At 53.1% G+C, this 18,041-nt stretch overlaps 2 protein-coding genes across 7 annotated transcripts in view; both read left to right on the top strand.

The window, feature by feature from the left end:
• TRPM2 (transient receptor potential cation channel subfamily M member 2) overlaps nt 1-4,853 on the top strand; it is a 57,004-nt gene extending 52,151 nt beyond the window's left edge. For all 6 annotated transcript variants that reach the window (XM_082392470.1, XM_082392466.1, XM_082392467.1 and 3 more), the window contains 4 exons: nt 273-378; nt 1,930-2,031; nt 3,219-3,335; nt 3,982-4,853. In XM_082392470.1, coding sequence (XP_082248596.1) covers nt 273-378; nt 1,930-2,031; nt 3,219-3,335; nt 3,982-4,107 — 451 coding nt within the window. In that variant the 3' untranslated portion in view covers nt 4,108-4,853. The remainder of the gene's footprint in view (nt 1-272; nt 379-1,929; nt 2,032-3,218; nt 3,336-3,981) is intronic.
• Nucleotides 4,854-14,811: 9,958 nt separating this feature from the next.
• LRRC3 (leucine rich repeat containing 3) lies at nt 14,812-17,753 on the top strand. Its single transcript, XM_082392901.1, has 2 exons — nt 14,812-14,957; nt 15,761-17,753. The coding sequence occupies exon 2, from the start codon at nt 15,916-15,918 to the stop codon at nt 16,687-16,689; it is 774 nt and encodes a 257-aa protein (XP_082249027.1). The 5' UTR covers nt 14,812-14,957; nt 15,761-15,915; the 3' UTR covers nt 16,690-17,753.
• Nucleotides 17,754-18,041: the final 288 nt, after the last annotated feature.

The raw sequence follows: 18,041 nt of genomic DNA, 5'->3' as shown, positions 1-18,041 counted from the left end.
GCAGACAAAATGAAAATCCATATCAATCTACCCGTCATTTCCAAAGAGTCACAGAGGTGGAAGGGCTGGGTCCAGGGCACGTGCTTCTTTAAGGCTTTTGATAGAAAAATATTCTCCCAAAAGGCCTACCCATTCTAGTCAGACCAGCAGTTATGGGAGCGATGGTTACCATCTCTGTGCCCCTGGAGCAGGTGCTCAGGAGTGGGGGGGGGGGTTGCCTTGGCCTCCCCCGCAGCGGGGGAGGGGCTGACATCAGACCATCCCTCCTGCAGCTGGAGGCGGAACCAGGATGGCGCCATCTGCAGGAAGGGCATAAAGAAGATGCTGGAGGTGCTGGTGGTGAAGCGCTCCCTCTCAGAGCACTGGGTGCTGCCCGGGGTGAGCCCGCACCCGCCATCCCGGGTCCCGGGGCCCTGCGTGCCTTTGCCCATTCCACCCACCGAAGGAACACCACCCCCTGTGGTCGCTGCCCTGGACAGCTCAGACTGTCCTTGGTCCTGAATGACAAAGGCCGGTCCCTGCCTTTTAGAGGGAATTCTCCCTCCTAGTACCTTGTTTTGCGGTTGTGAAAACGGGTTCAGGTGCTCTTCGGAGTGTAAGCACTAACTGAGCACCTACTGCATCCCGGGGGGCACCAGGCTCAGGGCTGGGGCTGCCTCGGAGGCTAGACTGGGTCTCCCTGCAGAGCTCAGGGGTTGGGGTTAGACGCGGCTCCCAGGTGGGTGTCTCAGGCGCGCACCTGCCCCTAGCCCTGGGGCCCGAGCTGAGCCTGGGGCAGGGGACGGGGGTGCACAGGCCCTCAGCTCAAGGGCGGCAGCTCCTTGCAGGACCGAAGGCCGGCGTGTACCCCAGAGGCCTTGTGGTGACAGAATTGGGGTGTGGAAGGCCCTGGGCCTGTCCTGTCCAAGCGGGCCCAACCACTCAGATCCTGACCCGTCAATCTGCCCTCTGCCCCCCACGACCCTGTCACTGCTCTGGGGTTGGAGTAGGCTGACCCTGGCAGGAGGACCGTGTCGCCCACCAGGCCCCCGGCTGGTCTCTGGGTGCAGCTCTGTCCGGGGTCCCCTCCTCTGAGCCTGTACCCGGGAGTCCGTGATTCGCCCAGCTCAGCAAGAGGCCGTCGGGTTTCCCCACCACCCACCCGGTGGCCCAGCAGCTGCTCTGCTGGGACAGCAAGTTAATGGGTGTGTGTGGGGCAGTGGTGCCACTGAGGGTCTTGAGACCCCAACCAGGATTCCAGGGCCCTGGGCGGCTCTCGTTCCTGCAGCCATAGCCCCTGTGCCCTCTACCTGAGGGAGCGCGGCTCTGAGCCCAGGCCCGGCCCTCTCCTCCCACGGGTTCTCCGGCACCATTCAGCCTCCTTCTCTGGCACTTTGGTCTCTCCTGCCGACGGGCATCTTCTGAGCTGTGCCCCTGTGTCCCCGAGAGAGGTACTGAGGGGCATCTGATGGTCCCCGCCACCGCAGCCAGCGAGGGGCTAGGGCGTCTCCAGGGCCTACGTGGATGGACGTGATGTGGACTGAGAGGGTCCCCTAGACGGATGGGGAGGGGAGTGCGGGTGCAGGCCCGTGTCCGGGGCGTCGGGAGTGGCCGGGAGCCCGGTGTGCCAGAGCAGAGGCTGGAGACGGGGACAGGGGTGCACACAGACAGGACACAGCCCGGCTGGTGGTCAGGGTGGCGGCGGTCGGGGGGCTGGCTCTCCTACAGTGCCCTGCGCGCCTCACAGGCTGTGCCGCCCTCCTGCCCCGCGGGCTGACCTGGGCTCTGGGCTCTGGGCAATGTCACTCCAGCCCCGAGGCAGCCGCTGCCAGACACTTGTCCGCCCGTGGCTCCAGGGGGCTGGCCCGCGGCCCACGCCGGGCAGGTGGCCAGAGGAAGCAGGTCCCCAGACAGCCGCGCTGACCCGCCCCTTCCTCCCTCTCCGCTCAGGGCTCCCGGGAACCAGGAGAGACGCTGCCCCGGAAGCTGAAGCAGGTCCTCCGGAGAGAGTTCTGGCCTTCCTTCGAGAGCCTGCTGACGCACGGCATGGAGGTGAGGTGACCTTTCTGCTTGGCTCGCACCTGTGCGTCTGGGGCCCCGAGGTGCGGGTCGTGACAGCTGCAGGGGGGGCTGCATGGAGCTGGGGAGCCTCCTGGGGGGACCCACGTGGCCGCGGCTCTGGGCCCCTCGCCTTCTCTCTCTGTCTGGGTTTGCCCCTCCCGAGATCAAGTGGGGGGCCACAGCCTCTGCCGGCCTGGGGCCGGGGCACGCCTGGTGTCCGGCCCACACTCCCCCTTGCCCTGAGCACAGCTGGGCACAAAGACGTAACTCGCTTTTCAGTTAAGTTGCAAAGGCCATGTTTTTAGGTCCACATTTCCAAATCCACCTCACTCTTTTTCAGGACCACATAATATTTTGTGCCATGATTTATTTAGGCAGTCCTCCAAGTGGGCATCTGAGTCGTTGCTGGTTCTGTCTGTGGCGTCTCAGGATGAAATAGGCAATGGCTGATATTTACGGCCTTGACCTACAAACCAAGCAGTTTCACACGGCTTGTCCCCCTGCGGCCCCACGGGGAGCACTGCCACCTCTCGTTTCTCTGCTTTGTAAAAATAAACTCCTTTCATTTGTTGAGGTAAAATCCAAACAACATAAAAGGAACCATTTTGAAGTGAGCAGTTCAGTGGCATTTAGTGCACAGACAGCGTGGTGTGGTCACCACCTCTGTCTAGTTCCAGAACATCCCATCACCCCGAAAGGAAGCCCAGACCCATTGGCAGTCACTCCCTTCCCTCCCCCAGCCCCTGGCACCCACGAGGCTGCTTTCCGTCTCTGTGGATTTGCCTGTTCTGGACATTTATTATAGGTGGAACCATACAGCGTGCAGCCTTTGGTGTCTGGCTTCTTTCACTTTGCGTAATGTTTTGAGGTCCACTGGCCCTTTTTAATCCTTCCAAGGACAGTCGAGGCAGGTCTGGGTACCAGGCCAGAGACCAGAAGGGAGACGAGTGAGGCTGTGGGTCCCCACGATGCGTCGGTCAAGCTGAAGGTGGTGTTGGGGGCAGGTGGACGGGGTTGGGGAGAGCCAGGCGGGGCTTGGGTGCAGTGGACAGCGGGGCTCAGAGCATCCCGGACCCAGACCAGCTGCAGAGAAAGCATGGGGCCCCTTCCTCTGGGAGAAGACCGGGGGGCTCAGGGCTCCGTTAGGCCAACCAGCTCACACCTGTGCTGCCTCCCAGGTGTACAAAGGGTACATGGATGACCCAAGGAACACGGACAACGCCTGGATCGAGACGGTGGCCGTGAGCGTCCACTTTCCAGACCAGGGCGACGTGGAGCTGAAGAGGCTGAACTCTGTATGTGGCCGGGGTCTCAGGCTCTGAGGGATGGGGGGGCCGGGGGCATCAGTGCCCCGGAGAGCCTCGGGGCCTATAGGGATGGGTCTGAGGGGTTCCGGGGCCTGGGGCCAGAGCTGGCCAGGACCAGAGAGTGGGAGCTGCGGGGGTCAGAGTTGTGCCAGAGGGTACCCGGGGGGCATCCGGGAGAGGCCAGAGGGCAGCAGCAGGAGGCTGGGGCGCAGCCGGGGCTGGCCAGGAACCCTGGGGGCCTCCAGGCTCGCACCCAGGGGAGGCTGGTTCCAGCGCTTTTGTGGGGATGCCGTCCCCCATACTTAGATCAGTCCTCCGTACCCCTAATCCAGAACTGGGACCAGGAAGTCCCAGGGAACAAAACCCGGGCTGTGCCTGCAGGAAAGAAAACCCCACAACAAGGCTGCACCTCTCCTCTCTCCCCCTTCAAGGGTTTTTAAGGCTTTGTGGGCATGTTCTGATCCGCGCCTGTGCAGCAGAAGGATAAAGCGAGCGGCCATTGGCCAGGCCTGTGGCAGGGCCGGGAGCCAGGTCGCGGGGTCCCCGCCACCCCCTGACGTCTGTAGTCCCAGGGTGTCTGGGTGGGGGCAGGGCCGGCTCAGGAGGGAGTCAGGATCTACCCCTGTCCTCGCAGCACCTGCACTCCTGCGATGCGGGCGTGTCCATCCGGTGGCAGGTGGTGGACGAGCGCATCCCGCTGTATGCCAACCACAAGGCCATCCTCCAGAAGGTGGCCGCCTTGTTCGGGGCCTACTACTAACCTGGGGACGCAGCCTGGGCAGCTCTGCAGGGGCCGGCGGAGCTGCTCCATCCACAGCCCACTCGAATCAGCAGCCCCTCCTGCCCATCTGTTGAACTGGGAGGCTTCGGGGTGCCCTGGGAGGAGAGCTGAGCAGGGCGCAGGGGGGCTCCGGCCACGAGGCAGGGCCTCAGGGTTGAGGTGGCCACGGACACCCCACCAGCCGACACTGCTTCTCCCGAGCCTGCTGGCGGCCAGTGGACACCCTCCTGGCCACGTCCTGTGAGCAGCATGTCCACCATCAGAGGTGTCTCCACCCAAGGCTGGCACGTCCTGGAGAGTCGGGGTTCCCCTGTGGCCTCCTCCTCGGGCCCACACCCCCGAGAGGGCCTCCACCGTGACCTAACTCAGACCCTTGCCTGGCCTGGGGCGGGGCACTGTGGGACCCATTTCCCTTGGCTGTCAGGGCTGAGCCCCTTAGCAGGGCAGGAGGCGCAGGCAAGCTCCGGCCTCCTCCCAAGATGCAGAGGTCTCTGCCTGTGTGCTGCCCCGGGACCCAGGCGGGGAGGACGCAGACGCACCGGGCGGGCGGGGGCTCTCCTGCACATGGTGCCCCCTCCCCTCACCCTGAGAGCCCAGGAGGAGGGGCGGTAGGTGTGGACTGAGGGGCCACCCAGCTCAGCATCAGCGACTCACAGGCCATCAGCACAAGCCATCAGGAGCCATGGAATGTTGTGAAAACCCCACATTAAATGTGCTTTCCTACACCAGCCTCGCCCGCCTCTTCTATGCTTCCCTCAAATAAAGTTATAGACACAAGCAGTGGTCAAGGGTCTGTGTCTGGGTCACCAAGACCTCACCCAGCCCACAGCCAAGCTTCCTGGGGCCTGAGGGGGTCTCCTGTGGACACCCTGCAGCCCCTCCGGTCCAAACTCATGATTTCTCCTCCAATCAACACCCCCCCAACACACACACACACACACACACACACACACACACACACTCCTCTTCCTCATTTCCTAGACCCCGGCTCCAGCCCCCAACTTGGGACTCAGCCCTTTGTGCCTCCCCCTGGCCCCCCACCCTGCAGGTGCTCAGCCACTGTGGGGGCCTTGGTTTTTTATCTAGAATCTCATATCCAGCCAAACTAGTGTTCAAGTGGCAGCACCAAACAAAGACATTTTAGAAGCATAAGGACCCAGAAAGTGTGTTCCTCATGCACCCTTTCTGAAAGAATTTCTCAAAGATGAATTACAGAAAAGCAAAACACACTGTCTTAGTCAGCATGGGCTGCAGAACAAGGCACCACAGATGGAACATTCACTTTCTCACAGATCTGGAGGCTGGGAGTGGGGGTCAAGGTGTGGGCAGGGTGGTTCCTGGTGAGGGCTCTCCCCTGCTTGGCCATGGCCACCTTGAACTGTGTCCTCAGGTGGCCTTTCTTTGGAGTGTGCAGGAGTTGGGGGGGGCTCTGGTTCTCCTCTTATAGGGGCACTAATTCTATCAAGTCAGGGCCCCACCCTTATGACCTCATTTAATCCTACTTCCTTAGAGGTCCTCCCTCCAAATACAGTCACACTGGGGATTATGGCTTCAACGTAGGAATTTTGGGGAGGGACACAAACATTTAGTCCAATACATGCACACACACACATGCGCGCTTGCACAGACTGAGCTCTGTGGAATCAAAGGAACCAGTAAATGTAGGGCCAAGTCTTACCATTGTTGAGGCATAATATAAAAAGAAAATTTAATGATAGCTTCTTGTTGAAACCCCAGCTGGTCTCCCTGGGAGCCGGCAGAAGAACAAACGCAGCCAATCCAAGTGCAGCGCAGGTCTCCTCTTGCTCATGAGGAGGAAATAGATGCTGACCGGGCATAGCGCTGGGAGAGAAACGCAGGCGGTGAGCCCTGTAAGTGTATTACAGGTCCAGGGTGACCTCCAGAGGATAGAAAGAGAGGAATAATGTCAAACCACCGGAGGAAACAAAAGGAACGACCAAATCAAGGAAAGAAAAAATATCAATAGAAGATGGTTCACATGAAATAAAATGGCAGGAAGCAGTCAAAACATGTCAGCAGTTATGGCACACACAAATTGTGAGTCATATTGGGATAAAAAATAAATTAACAAAAAATTTCTCTTCTTTTCTATATGTTTTTCTCTATCACCCAAAAGAGACATGTACTAGATGACAACACAAGGGATTCATCCTAGCAAACACTCTCAAAAGGAAAACTGGGGAGACACGTCCAGCAGAGGACAGAACCCAAGGCTCGAGTTTGTCCTTTTAAAGACAAAGGGGAATATTTGAGTGGGAAAAGGTATAAGTCCTTTAAGAAGGTAGCACTTTTGTGAACTGCTATCCACCTAAAACAATACCTTTTTAAATATATAATGCAAAATTGATAGAAATTCATGGAGAAGTGGGCAAATTCACAGTAACGTTTGAGACTTTTCTCTCAGAAATCAAGGAATCAAGGAGCAAAAGAAAAATAGGACGGAATTTGAATAACGCAGTCAACAGGATTGAGGTCATTCTGTGCGGTGTGTGTGTGCATGTTTACCTACATATTATGTGTGTGTGTATTTATCTATAAATACATATTATATATTATACATATATATTATGCATAATTTACACATACATGTGTTTATATGTAAGTCATGTGCAATATGTTTCTTTAGGTACAATATGTGTAATATATATGTATATTTGTAGAGTAAATGATGTGTAATGTGCGCATATATGTACACACAGTCTATGGCGTGTGTGTGATTCTGTACCCACCACCACAACAACATGGCCCAGAAGAGACACGTGGTTCTCAGACACGGAACATTCACAGAAGTGGGCATGCATCACACCCAGCAAGTGTGTGGATCTCAGCAAGTCTCCAAGGCAGCTCCATCACTGAGGCCGCACTCGGCTCACAGCTTCCGAACAGTAATGTTAGAATGCGGCCGTGCCCCAGAAGAGGACAGAAGGTACATCAGTGGTTCCAGGTGCCTTCACGGGACGTGAGTGACCAGGCCCCTGACCACTGGGAGGGAGCTGAGGCGGCGTCGGGCACAGGACACTGCGGCGCCCCACCCTCTGCCCTCCCTGGTGGGCGGCTTCTGTCCTCACTCTGGAGCCTCTAGTTTCATGGCAGGAGGACCAATGGGGAGCGGCAGTGTCTCTGTGGGAGAGCGGTGGCTGTCCCCGAGCCTGGTCGGCACTAGGTCCAGGGTCACCCCTGCTGCTCGGGATTTGGGGCAAGTGAGGCCTGCGGGCCGGGTGCTGCATGTGCTTCCACGCCCTCCACCTCCCGCCCGAGACCTGCACCCTCCTGGGGAGCAGCCAGAGCGAGACAGTGAGAGAGTCCCAGGTCACAGCCCCAGGGCTGTGGCTGAAAGTCTCAGGAAGGAACAGCTAGGACCCTAAATGCACTTATTTGAAGATGAAAAGAGTGAAAGTAAATTATCTGAGGTTATGACTCAAGAAGCTCAAAAAATAGCTACAGCATCAACCTAGGGGCTCAGGCAGGGACCAAGTCAGAATTTAATGAGAGAGGGAAAAATTAAGAATTGGCATGGTGAATATATTCAGAACTTGGCTCTTGAAAAAGGGCAACGAAATGGACAAAACTTGGAGAAGAGGAAGAGTGAGAGGCCTGGGGAGGGGGGCTGTGTGCTGGGGCGGGGGGTGAGGGAGACTGCCCTGGAAAACCCAGAACCACTAGATAAGGTGCAGGTGGCCTCCACTTCCCTGGGAGACGGACCGCCCTCTGGTCCCACATTGAGTCCTGGCGGCGGCCCAGAGCGTGAGGCCCTTTGGTTCCGAGGGGCTTCAGGAAGGGCGCGGGGGGCTGGGCCCTAGCTGCTCAGGCCCAGTGCTCAGGAAGCCCTCGAGGGGAACCAACGTCAGGGCTTTTCGATCCAGGAATTCCGGGAGATCCAGGGATTCAGGGAGCGTAGGAGGAGGTCGAGTCTGGCCCAAGCTGCTGAGGGTAACGTTGCCCAAGGCAAGCCATCCATTGAGGCTCTTTGGCGAGCTCAGGACCTGCTTTTGTGGTGCTGGGCAGCGGGCGGGTTCTGTCAGGTGCCCTGGGTCCAGCCCCTACCCACGAGCCGGCTGCAGTCAGCAGAGCCTGGCCGGCCTGGGGATCTGTCTGAGGGTACCCACGGCTGCACGAGGGCAGGAGGCGGGGCCTCTGGAGCCAGTGTGAGGCTGGGGCGGCTGAGGGCCACGCTGGTGACTGTGGGCGGGCAGGTGGGGAAGCAGGGCGGTCAGCACACAGCTAGACGGCCGGCCACGCCGCAAGGAGGGGCCAATCCCAGGCTTCTCTGAGGGGTCTTTGTGGGCAGGCAAGGTTTCGGCCTTGCCAGGATGTTTTATTCATCCCCACCATAGTGGTTGCAGCAAGCTTTGTTCCTCCCACCTCCTCCCCAGGGAGATGCACTCAGACCTTGCTAGCAAAACAGCCTGCCTGATGGGACGCAATTAACCAGCTGGAGCATTGTGCTTTCTCCCGGTGGTCAGAAGGCCTGGATTCTGGATGGATAAATGGGTGAGGTAATCAGCCCGGAGCCCATTCACAGCTATAAGGGTGGCTACAGTGGGCAGACCACGTGGCCAGGATGGCGTTAGAAGGTTTCTGGTATTTCTGAGAGCAGGCTCGTGGTCTGGAGCAGACAGTGAGCCAGGCTCTCGCGGGGCCCTGCGGCCTGGACCTGGCCGGCTGCCAGCACCTTCTGTGGAATCTCCGACGTCATCACCTAGTGAGGCCACGGACCAGTGAGGACCAGGAGGGCAACACTGCACCCTGAATGGACCCATCCACCCACCCATCCATCACTCTATTCATCACCTACACGCGTAACCACCTGTGAACACACACGTGGCCAGCACACCATTGTTTTCTTTTATTGAGGAGTTACACGCCCTCAGTCACCTGCCCACATCTGAAGCGTGAGCAGCTTGGTGGGTTTTTTACTTACGCTGACGACCAGCACCCAGATCAAGACACAGAACATGCAGCCCCAGAAGCCCCCTCGCACCTCTTCCCCATTCCTGCCTCCACCACCTGATCTTGAACTTTCCATAAACAGAAGCCACAGCGTGAACTCTGAGTGTCTGGTCCCTCCCCCCACTGCATAATGTCTGGATTCACCTGCATCCACACTGTAGTTTTGGGTGGTGACCACATTCATGTGTTTAACTTAAATATTAAAAATATTCCATAATTTGGGGCTCCCCTCTTCAATCTACTCTACAATAACATGGCGGCAGCTTCACGGCTCATCTTATTTATAACCCTTTAAAAGACTGTTGATGGTAAGATTTGAGGGGTTCCTACACACGTGCATGTCCACAGCACGGCCGGGGACGGACACACCCTGCAGGGCTCCCACCCTACGCGGCAGGTGGTCTGATGTGACCCGACGCAGTCTGTGATGAGAAGTGACAGCCGACACCACCCCCTAAAGCAGCCACTGACATAACAGTTAGGAGTCAACTAAAGGGAGAAAATGGGCTCAAAAAAGACTCAGTCCAGAAGAAGGCAGGAAAAGAGGAAAAGGAAACAGAGCAGAGGGACAAATGGGGCAGAAACAGAGGACAGACGGGAGCTCACGGTTCCCACCACCCTGTGGATGTGGGTTACCAAGCCATCACCTGCACCACCAGCCTTATTGTGTGCCCCGTTTCCCCACTGTGCCCGGGTATATTCCAGGATCCCACATCCCGTTTAGTTGCCATTTCTTGTCTTTTATGATCTCTCCATTTTGGAAGCGTACTGATCAGTCACTTTGTAAAAAGTGCCTTTCAATTTGGGTATGTCTGACGTGTTCCCACGATTGGAAAGAGATTGTGCGTTTTTGGCAAGAATACCATGGCAGTGATGCCGTGTCTTTATCAGGCCGTGGTATCAAGGGCTACATGATGTCAGTCTGTCTTATTACTGATGATATTAACCTTGGTCACATATGTAAGGTAGTTTCTGCTAGGTTTCTTCACTGTAAAGCTATTATTTTTCCCTTTGCAGTTAATAAATATATGGAGGATGAAACTTTGATGCTATGGAAATCCTGAAGGAAACGAAATATAAAGACATAGGAGGGGGGAGGGATAAATCGCGAGATTGGGACTGACATATACACACTACTATATATAAAACATGTAACTAATAACTAATAAGAACCTGCTCTATAGCACAGGGAACTCTACTCAATACTCTGTAATGGCCTATATGGGAAAAGATTTGATATATGTATATGTATAACTGATTCGGTTTGCTGTACACCTGAAACTAACACAACATTGTAAATCAACTATACTCCAATAAAAATATTTTAAAAAAGACGTAGGAGGTTAAAAGCAAAAGGATGGAGGAAGATATCCCATGCTAACCCATCAAAACAGAGAGCTGGAGTGGCTATTAGTGTCAGAAAAGTAGAATTCAAGGCAAAGAATCTGGGGATAAGGAGGCTCTTTTCATAATGATAAAGTGGTCGATTAAGCAAGAGGACATACTAATCTGAATATAAGCCTTCAAAATGTGTGAAACAAAAACTGATAGAACTGCAAGGAGTAACAGACAGATCTCAGGAACCTCAACACACCTCTGTCGATAATTAAGTAGCAAGTAGATGGAAAATCAGTAATCATACCATCAGCAGACTTGACTTCATCAATATTTATAGAATATTCCTCTGAGCAATAGAACACATATTTAAGTACACACATAGCAATTTTTAACATGGGCCATATTCTGGTCGATAAAATGAGTCTAAATAAGTTTAAAAGGATCTGATGCATACAGTGTATGTTCTCTAACAACAATGGGCTTAAATTAATAATCAAATGCAGAATAATCTCTGCAACATCCTCAAATATCTGGAAATGAAATAACGTACTTCTAAACCCATGGGTCAAAAAGAAATCAAAAGGTGTATTTGAAAATATTTCAAACTTAATGAATATGAAAATACAACATAGAGTTTTTGGGACGCAGCTAGAGCAAGACTTGGAAATTTATATGCCTACGCAGGCATATCTTGTCTTATTGCGCTTTGCTTTATTGCACTTTGCAGATACTGTGTCTTTTACAAATTGAAGGTTTGTGGCAACCCTGAGTCGAGCAAGTCTATCGGCACCATTTTTTCCAACAGCATTTGCTCACTTCGTATCTCTCTGTCACATTTTGGTAATTTTTTCGATATCTCAAACTTTTTCATTGTTATTACATCGGTTATGGTGATCAGTGATCAGTAATCTTTGGTGTTACTACTAGGACTCAGATGATGGTTAACAATTTTTTTAGCAATAAAATATTTTTAAATTAAGGTATGTAAATATTTTTTAGACATAATGCTATTGCACACTTCATAGACTACAGTATAGTGTAAACATAAGTTTTATATGTACTGGGAAACCAAAAATTTAAGTGACTCGTTTTATCTTGATATTCATTTTATTGCAGTAGTCTGGACCTGAACCCGCAATATCTCCAAGATATGCCTATACTAGAGAATAAGAAAGGTCTCAAATCAGTGAGCTCATCTTCCTCCTTAAGATACTAGAAAAAGAAGAGAAAATTAATGTAAGTAAAAGATTAGAGTAGAAGTCAATGGGAAAAAAAAAGGAAAAAAAATAGAGAAATCTATGAAACTAAGAACTGGTTCTTTGAGATTATCAATAAAATTGATACGCTTCCATACTGACTGGTCAGTAAAAGGAAAGAGAGGAGACACAAAGTACCAACATCAGGAATGAAAGAGGTGACATCACCTCATACTCTATATTGAAAGGATGAACAATTTTATGCTGATAAATTCAACAGATTTGATGAAATGGGCAATTCCTTGAGAGATGCAGGCTATAACATTCAGTCAAAGAAAAAAATAACCTCAGCAACTCTGTATCTATTAAATAATTCCACAGCATGTAAAAATAATAATACTTCATGAGCCAGTGAGATTTATTCCAAGGACACAAGGTTGATTTAACACTTGAAAGTCAATCAATATAATCCATCATATTAATAGACTAATAAAAATATTCTTCATAGATGTAGAAAAAAAGTTTGACAAAATCCAACATCCATTCCTGTTAAAAACTCTCAGCAAACTAGAAATCGAAGGAGGCTTTCTTATACTGATAAGGACAGCTACAAAACCCTACAGTCAACATTATTCTTAATGTGAAAGACTGAATGTTTTCCCTTAAGGTCAAGAGGAACAAGGATATCTGCTCTCACTCCTCCTATTCGGTATTGAACTAGGGCTCTAGCCAGCACAGTTAGGTATGAAAATGAAGTAAAAGACATTCAGACTGGGAAGAAAGAAGTAATACTCTTTTTATTTACAGACAACGTGATTGTATATGTAGAAAATCCTAAGGCTTCTATTAAAAAGTTACTAGAACTAATAAGTGAGTTTAGCAAAGTTCAGATCAGTATATAAAAATCTATTTTATTTCTATATATTAGCATTTAACAAAGATAAATTGAACTTAAAATACCATTTACAATAGCATTAAAAAATCAGAGCTAAATCTGACAAAAGGTGTGTGAGATCTGTAAACCAAAAACTACAAAACACAAATTAAAGAAATAAAAGAAGCTCTAAATAAATGAGAAGATATACCATGTTCATGGATTGGAATACTCAATATTGTCAAGATGTTAATTCTCTTAAACTGATCTGTAGATTCAATGCAATCCCACACAAAAGCCCACTAGGCTTTTTTGTTTTTGTTTTTAATTTTTGGCTGCACTGAGGCATGTGGGATCTTAGCTCCCCGACCAGGTATTGAACCCACACCCCCTGCATTGGAAGGCGGAGTCTTAACCACTGGACCGCCGGGGAAGTCCCCACTAGGCTTTTTGGGTAGAAGTTGTCAAGCTGATTCTAAAATTCATGAGGAAATACAAAGAATCTTGGATGACCAGAAGAACTTCATGGAAGAGCAAAGTTGGAAGAATCATACCTCACACCGTACACCAAAACTAACTCAAAATGGATAATAGACCCAAATGCAAAATATAAGTGCAATATGTAAGATTTCTTACATATGACACCAGAAGGATGATCCATAAAAAATAAAACACTGATAAATTGGACTTCATCAAAATTAAAATTTTCTCTTTGAAAAACTTTAAAGAGAATGAAAAGACAACCCACAGAATCAGAGAAAATATATACATATCACATATCTGATACAAATCACAAAGAATTCTCAAAACTCAAAATAAGAAAACAACTCAATTAAAAGTGGGTAAAAGATTTGAACAGAACACTTCCTTAAAGATAGACAGACAGCAAATAAACAGATGAAAAGACACTTAAGTCGTGAGTGAAGTACAAATTAAAACCACAATGAGATATACCCTTACACACCTATTAGAATACCTAAAATTAAAAAGAGTGACCATACCAAGTGCTGGTGAAGATGTGGAGCATACACAGCACAGGAATGTAAAATTGTACAATCACTTTGGCAGTTTCTTAAAAGTTAAACATAAGCTACCGTATGATCCAGTCATTCCACTCCTAGATATTTACCTAAGAGAAATAAGAGTATTTGTCCAAACAAAGATTGTACACAATTTTCATATCAGCTCTATTTATAATAGCCAACAACTGGAAACAACCCAAGTCTCCATGAGCAGGTGGGTGGATATACAAAAGGTGGAACATTCCTGCAATGTCTCATTACTCAGCCCCAAAAGGAATAACCATTGATAAATGCATCAGCACCTGGTGAACCAAAATTAATTATGCTGAATGAGAGAAGCTAGACAAAACGTACACACCCACGATTCCATTTGTATAAATTACAGGAAATGCAAACTGATCTAGTGATAGAGCAGATGAATGCTTGCCTGGTGATGGGGATCAGAAGGGATGGATTGCAAACGGGAAACTCTGGGGTATTTACTATCAATACTTTGAGGTGGTGATGGTTTCACGGGTGTATACAAATGTCAAAATGTATCAAATTTGAATATGTGGTTTATTGTATATCAATTACACCACAGTAAAGCTGTTATAAAAACCCTAAGGATGGCTCAATCCCCACATTGCCTACGCGCCGTGGACGCCCATGCATGGACCCTAAGACGGGAGGTGGAGGAGTGGGGGTGGGGATATGGGGGGTGGGCAGGAAGAGACCCAGGTGGACGGAGACCTAACTCCATTAACGCTTTGGCAGCCGCTGGCGCCATACCTGAGACAGACAGTCTGGGTCTTCGCGCCGACCCGAGGGTCTCCAACTTCCCCGCCCCCCACATCCTGGGGCCAGAGCCAGGGGCGGAGCTGGACACGGGCAGGGGCGGGGCTCTGGGGTTCCCCCACGGCCCCGCCCACAGCCCATGAGACACACTCCTGATCCCAGGCCCCTGATCCCAGGCCTGCCCCGCGCCTTCCCACAAGCTAGGCTCCCAGGCCCCGCCCCGTGTAGCCTCTACGGCCCCACCCAAGGCCCCGCCCTTCGTCCTCAGGACCCCCTCCCCCCATCGTCCAGGCCCCGCCCCACCCAAGACTCCGGCCAGACCTCGCCCTGGCCCCACCCCCCATCTTTAGGCCCCGCGATGTCCTGGCCGCGTCCTGCCACACAAGCTCCGCCCATGCCCCGCCCCTAATTCTCAGGCCCTGCTGTCGTTCAGGCCCCGCCCCGCTCCGGACTCCGCCCCGCCCCACAGCTCCGCCCCAGACTCCGCCCAGGCCCCGCCCCGGGAGCGCAGGCCGAGCCGCGTGTGTACCCTGCGGCCGCGGACTTGGGCGCAGGCCTCCGGGTCGCCGCCGCCCTCCGGGCGTGGCGCCGGCTCGGACTCCGAGCGGCAGAGAGCCTCATGCACAGCAGTCTCCGGACGCGGCCACGCAGGTAAAGCTCCCGCCTCATCCCGGAGCGTGGACACCCCCGCCCCCGTCCATCCCCCACCCGGGAGTCCCGGGGGTCCCTGGGGTCCGGAGCCTGGGGATCCCGAGGTCCGAGGTCTGGGGTCCCCCCGGGGCCCGAGCCCCGCCCGCCCAGGCCCCGCGCGGCCCCGCCACTCCACGCCCAGCGCGGGCCGCGCGCCCAGGGCTTGGCTTTTCTCTTTTCTCGTTTCCCTTTTTCAAACATAATTGAAATAAAAGGCGCCGACCCCGATGCCGGTGCGGGTGGCTGTTCCCGTTAGGGCCGACAGAGAAGAGCTTTAATGTTATAATTGTCAAAGGGATTGTCACAATTAGCAAAGCGCTGAGCTTCTGACAGCAGCCTAGCCCCGCGGGGATGAGGGTGCCGGCTTGGTTGGCAGTGGTGGCCGGCGGTCGCCCCTGCGTTCCAGTTTCGTATGACAACCCTGCAGGCCAGTCTTCCTGCTTTCCAGCCCTGAGCAGCTAGGAGGGGTGGACTCCCATTACCCCGTGCGGTCCAAGCCCCTGACCCCCAAGGTGTGCAGTGGGTGTGTCCAGGGCAGGGTGGCAGTGTTCTCGGTCGGCTTTGCTGGGCACCAACCCCCAGCCAGCAGGCAGCACAACCTTGCTCTTCTGGGTGGCAGTGGGAATCTCCAGGAGTAAGTCACAGAGACCCCCCCACTGGTCAAGTGTGTCCGTTTGGCTGTGACATCTCCCCCAAAGTCAAAGTGTGCCACCGGGTCCCCAGCCAGACCACGGCCGGCAATGCTGATTGCTCCTCTCTTTTAGGACTGAAAGAGAACATGGTTCTTCCTGGCACGTGAGGAAGGAGAGTTTATGTCTGTGTGGGATGGTCCCTTCCACAGCGGCACCGGGGAGTGGGGAAGAGTGTAGACCGCAGCACTGAGTGAGAGCAGCGTGCCGTCTGTCTCCAGGTGGTCAGGATGGGCCCCATGGGCAAACAGAGCCCGTCCTCCCTGCCGGTCCCCACGGGAGGGTCTTGCCTCCTCCTCCTCTTCTGCCTGCGGTTGGGTGCCTCTTGCCCGCAGAGCTGCCAGTGCCCTGACCATGCCGGGGCCGTGGCCGTCCATTGCAGTGGGAGGGGCCTGCAGGAGATCCCCAAGGACATCCCCACTGACGCTGTGCTCCTGAAGCTTGACGCCAACAAGATCGCCCGCATCCCCAACGGAGCCTTCCAGCACCTGAACCAGCTGAGAGAGCTGGACTTGTCTCAGAACGCCATCGAGACCATCGGCCCCGCCGCCTTCTCGGGCCTGGCCGGGGGCCTGCGGCTGCTGGACCTGTCTCACAATCGCATCCGCAGGATTCCTAAGGACGCTCTGGGCAAGCTCAGCGCCAAGATACGCCTGTCCCACAACCCCCTGCACTGCGAGTGCGCCCTGCAGGAGGCCCTGTGGGAGCTGAAGCTGGACCCTGACTCGGTGGACGAGGTCGCCTGCCACACCTCGGTGCAAGAGGAATACGTGGGGAAGCCGCTGATCCAGGCTCTCGACTCTGGCGTCAGCTTCTGCAGCGTCCACCACAAGACCACCGATGTGGCCATGCTGGTCACCATGTTTGGCTGGTTCGCCATGGTGACCACCTACGTCGTGTACTATGTGCGCCAGAACCAGGAGGACGCCAGGAGGCACCTGGAGTACCTGAAGTCCCTGCCCAGCACTCCTGTGTCCAAGGACCCCATCAGCCCTGCGCCCTAGTGCCCAATGGCTCGAGCAGGCCGAGGCCCACCTGGCTCCCATCACTCTTGTAGCAGATGGTGACTGAGTCCCGCCTTTGATGTTCCCCCAGTGAGGCGGTGACACGGCTGCTTCTGTCCAGTGCTTCACTCTTACAGAGCTCTTTCCATAGGGCATGTAGTTGCTGCAACACCTTCAGGGCAGGCAATTCTACCATCAGACCCACTGACAGATGGGGACACGGGCTCAGAGAAATGGAAGGTCGCGGACAGGAAGTGATCCAGCTGGGATGTAAAACCAGGCCGTCCATCCTGATATGTCCCTTCGGCTCTGGGAGCCTGTCCCACGGGGCGCCCGTAGGGTGAACTAGCATTCAGAGAAGAAAGGGTGCGTGCCCATGAGCGAGGCTCCCCGAGGAGGTTGGGTGCAGTTTGTTGGTTGTAGGCACAGGTCGTCCTGCCCCGTGGAACTGGTTTGCCTTTGCTTCCCCAGTATTTCCTGAACACCTCTGACCGCAGGGCTCTTTCCACAGCCAAGTGGTAGGGACCGGATTTTTCTCGGGAGATAAGTGGAACTTGTAACCTTTGAACAACTTTGTCAGCTTTGTTTATTCTCAGAATGTTTGTTAAGAGTAACACTTGTACCAAAATTTCAGTCCAGTGAGAAGGGAAAAAAGAAATAACAACCCAAAACCAAGAAAATTAAACCATGGAGAGAAACCTGAGAAAGGTCCATAGTAGGTCATCAGGGGGCCGTGTTAGCAGCCAGAGAAGTGTGGCCGTGCCCGGTTCCTGCCCCTCCGGCTGTGCCCCGCCCCAGGGAGCCTGTCATCTTGGGTCGCTCCGTGCCTTGCTTTTCTACTCACTAAGCAGCTCCTTTCCAATGGACGGGAGGACCGACCTCTGATGTTTCAGGGCTGATCAACAGGCTGCTTCCTTTCCTCCAGCGACAGGGACTCTCTCTCCTTTTCAGCTTTGCTGACAGGACTCTCAGTGCTACTTTACTGCTCAGTTTTCTTACCTAATTCATGTTCAGGGCAGACTTTACCTCCACCTCTGTAACCCTGATCTGTCTTTCCAGTTTTATTTTTCACTGTCTTTTTGTATGAGTGTTTATATTTTAAACTACTTCAAATATTTTGGGGGTGGGGGAGCAAGTTAGGGGTACATTGCTCATGGATCTAAGGTATAAAGGACAGATGCTTAGAAAGGGTAAAGGTGGAGGGAGGTTTGTACTCGGAAAGTGTCGTGTGACTGGCAGTGGGAAACACATTTACGCGCTGATGCAGCGCGTCATGATTTTTCAGTTGTGGTGCGTTAAAAAACAACCAACAGATGCCACTACCCTCCCACACCCCAGCACCCCCACCTGCG

Source organism: Balaenoptera borealis, assembly GCF_965194805.1.
Source record: "Balaenoptera borealis genome assembly, chromosome: 5".
NCBI classification, from domain to species: Eukaryota; Metazoa; Chordata; class Mammalia; order Artiodactyla; family Balaenopteridae; genus Balaenoptera; species Balaenoptera borealis.
Note: the sequence above shows the minus strand (reverse complement) of the source record. Positions and strands in the feature narration are given on the sequence as shown.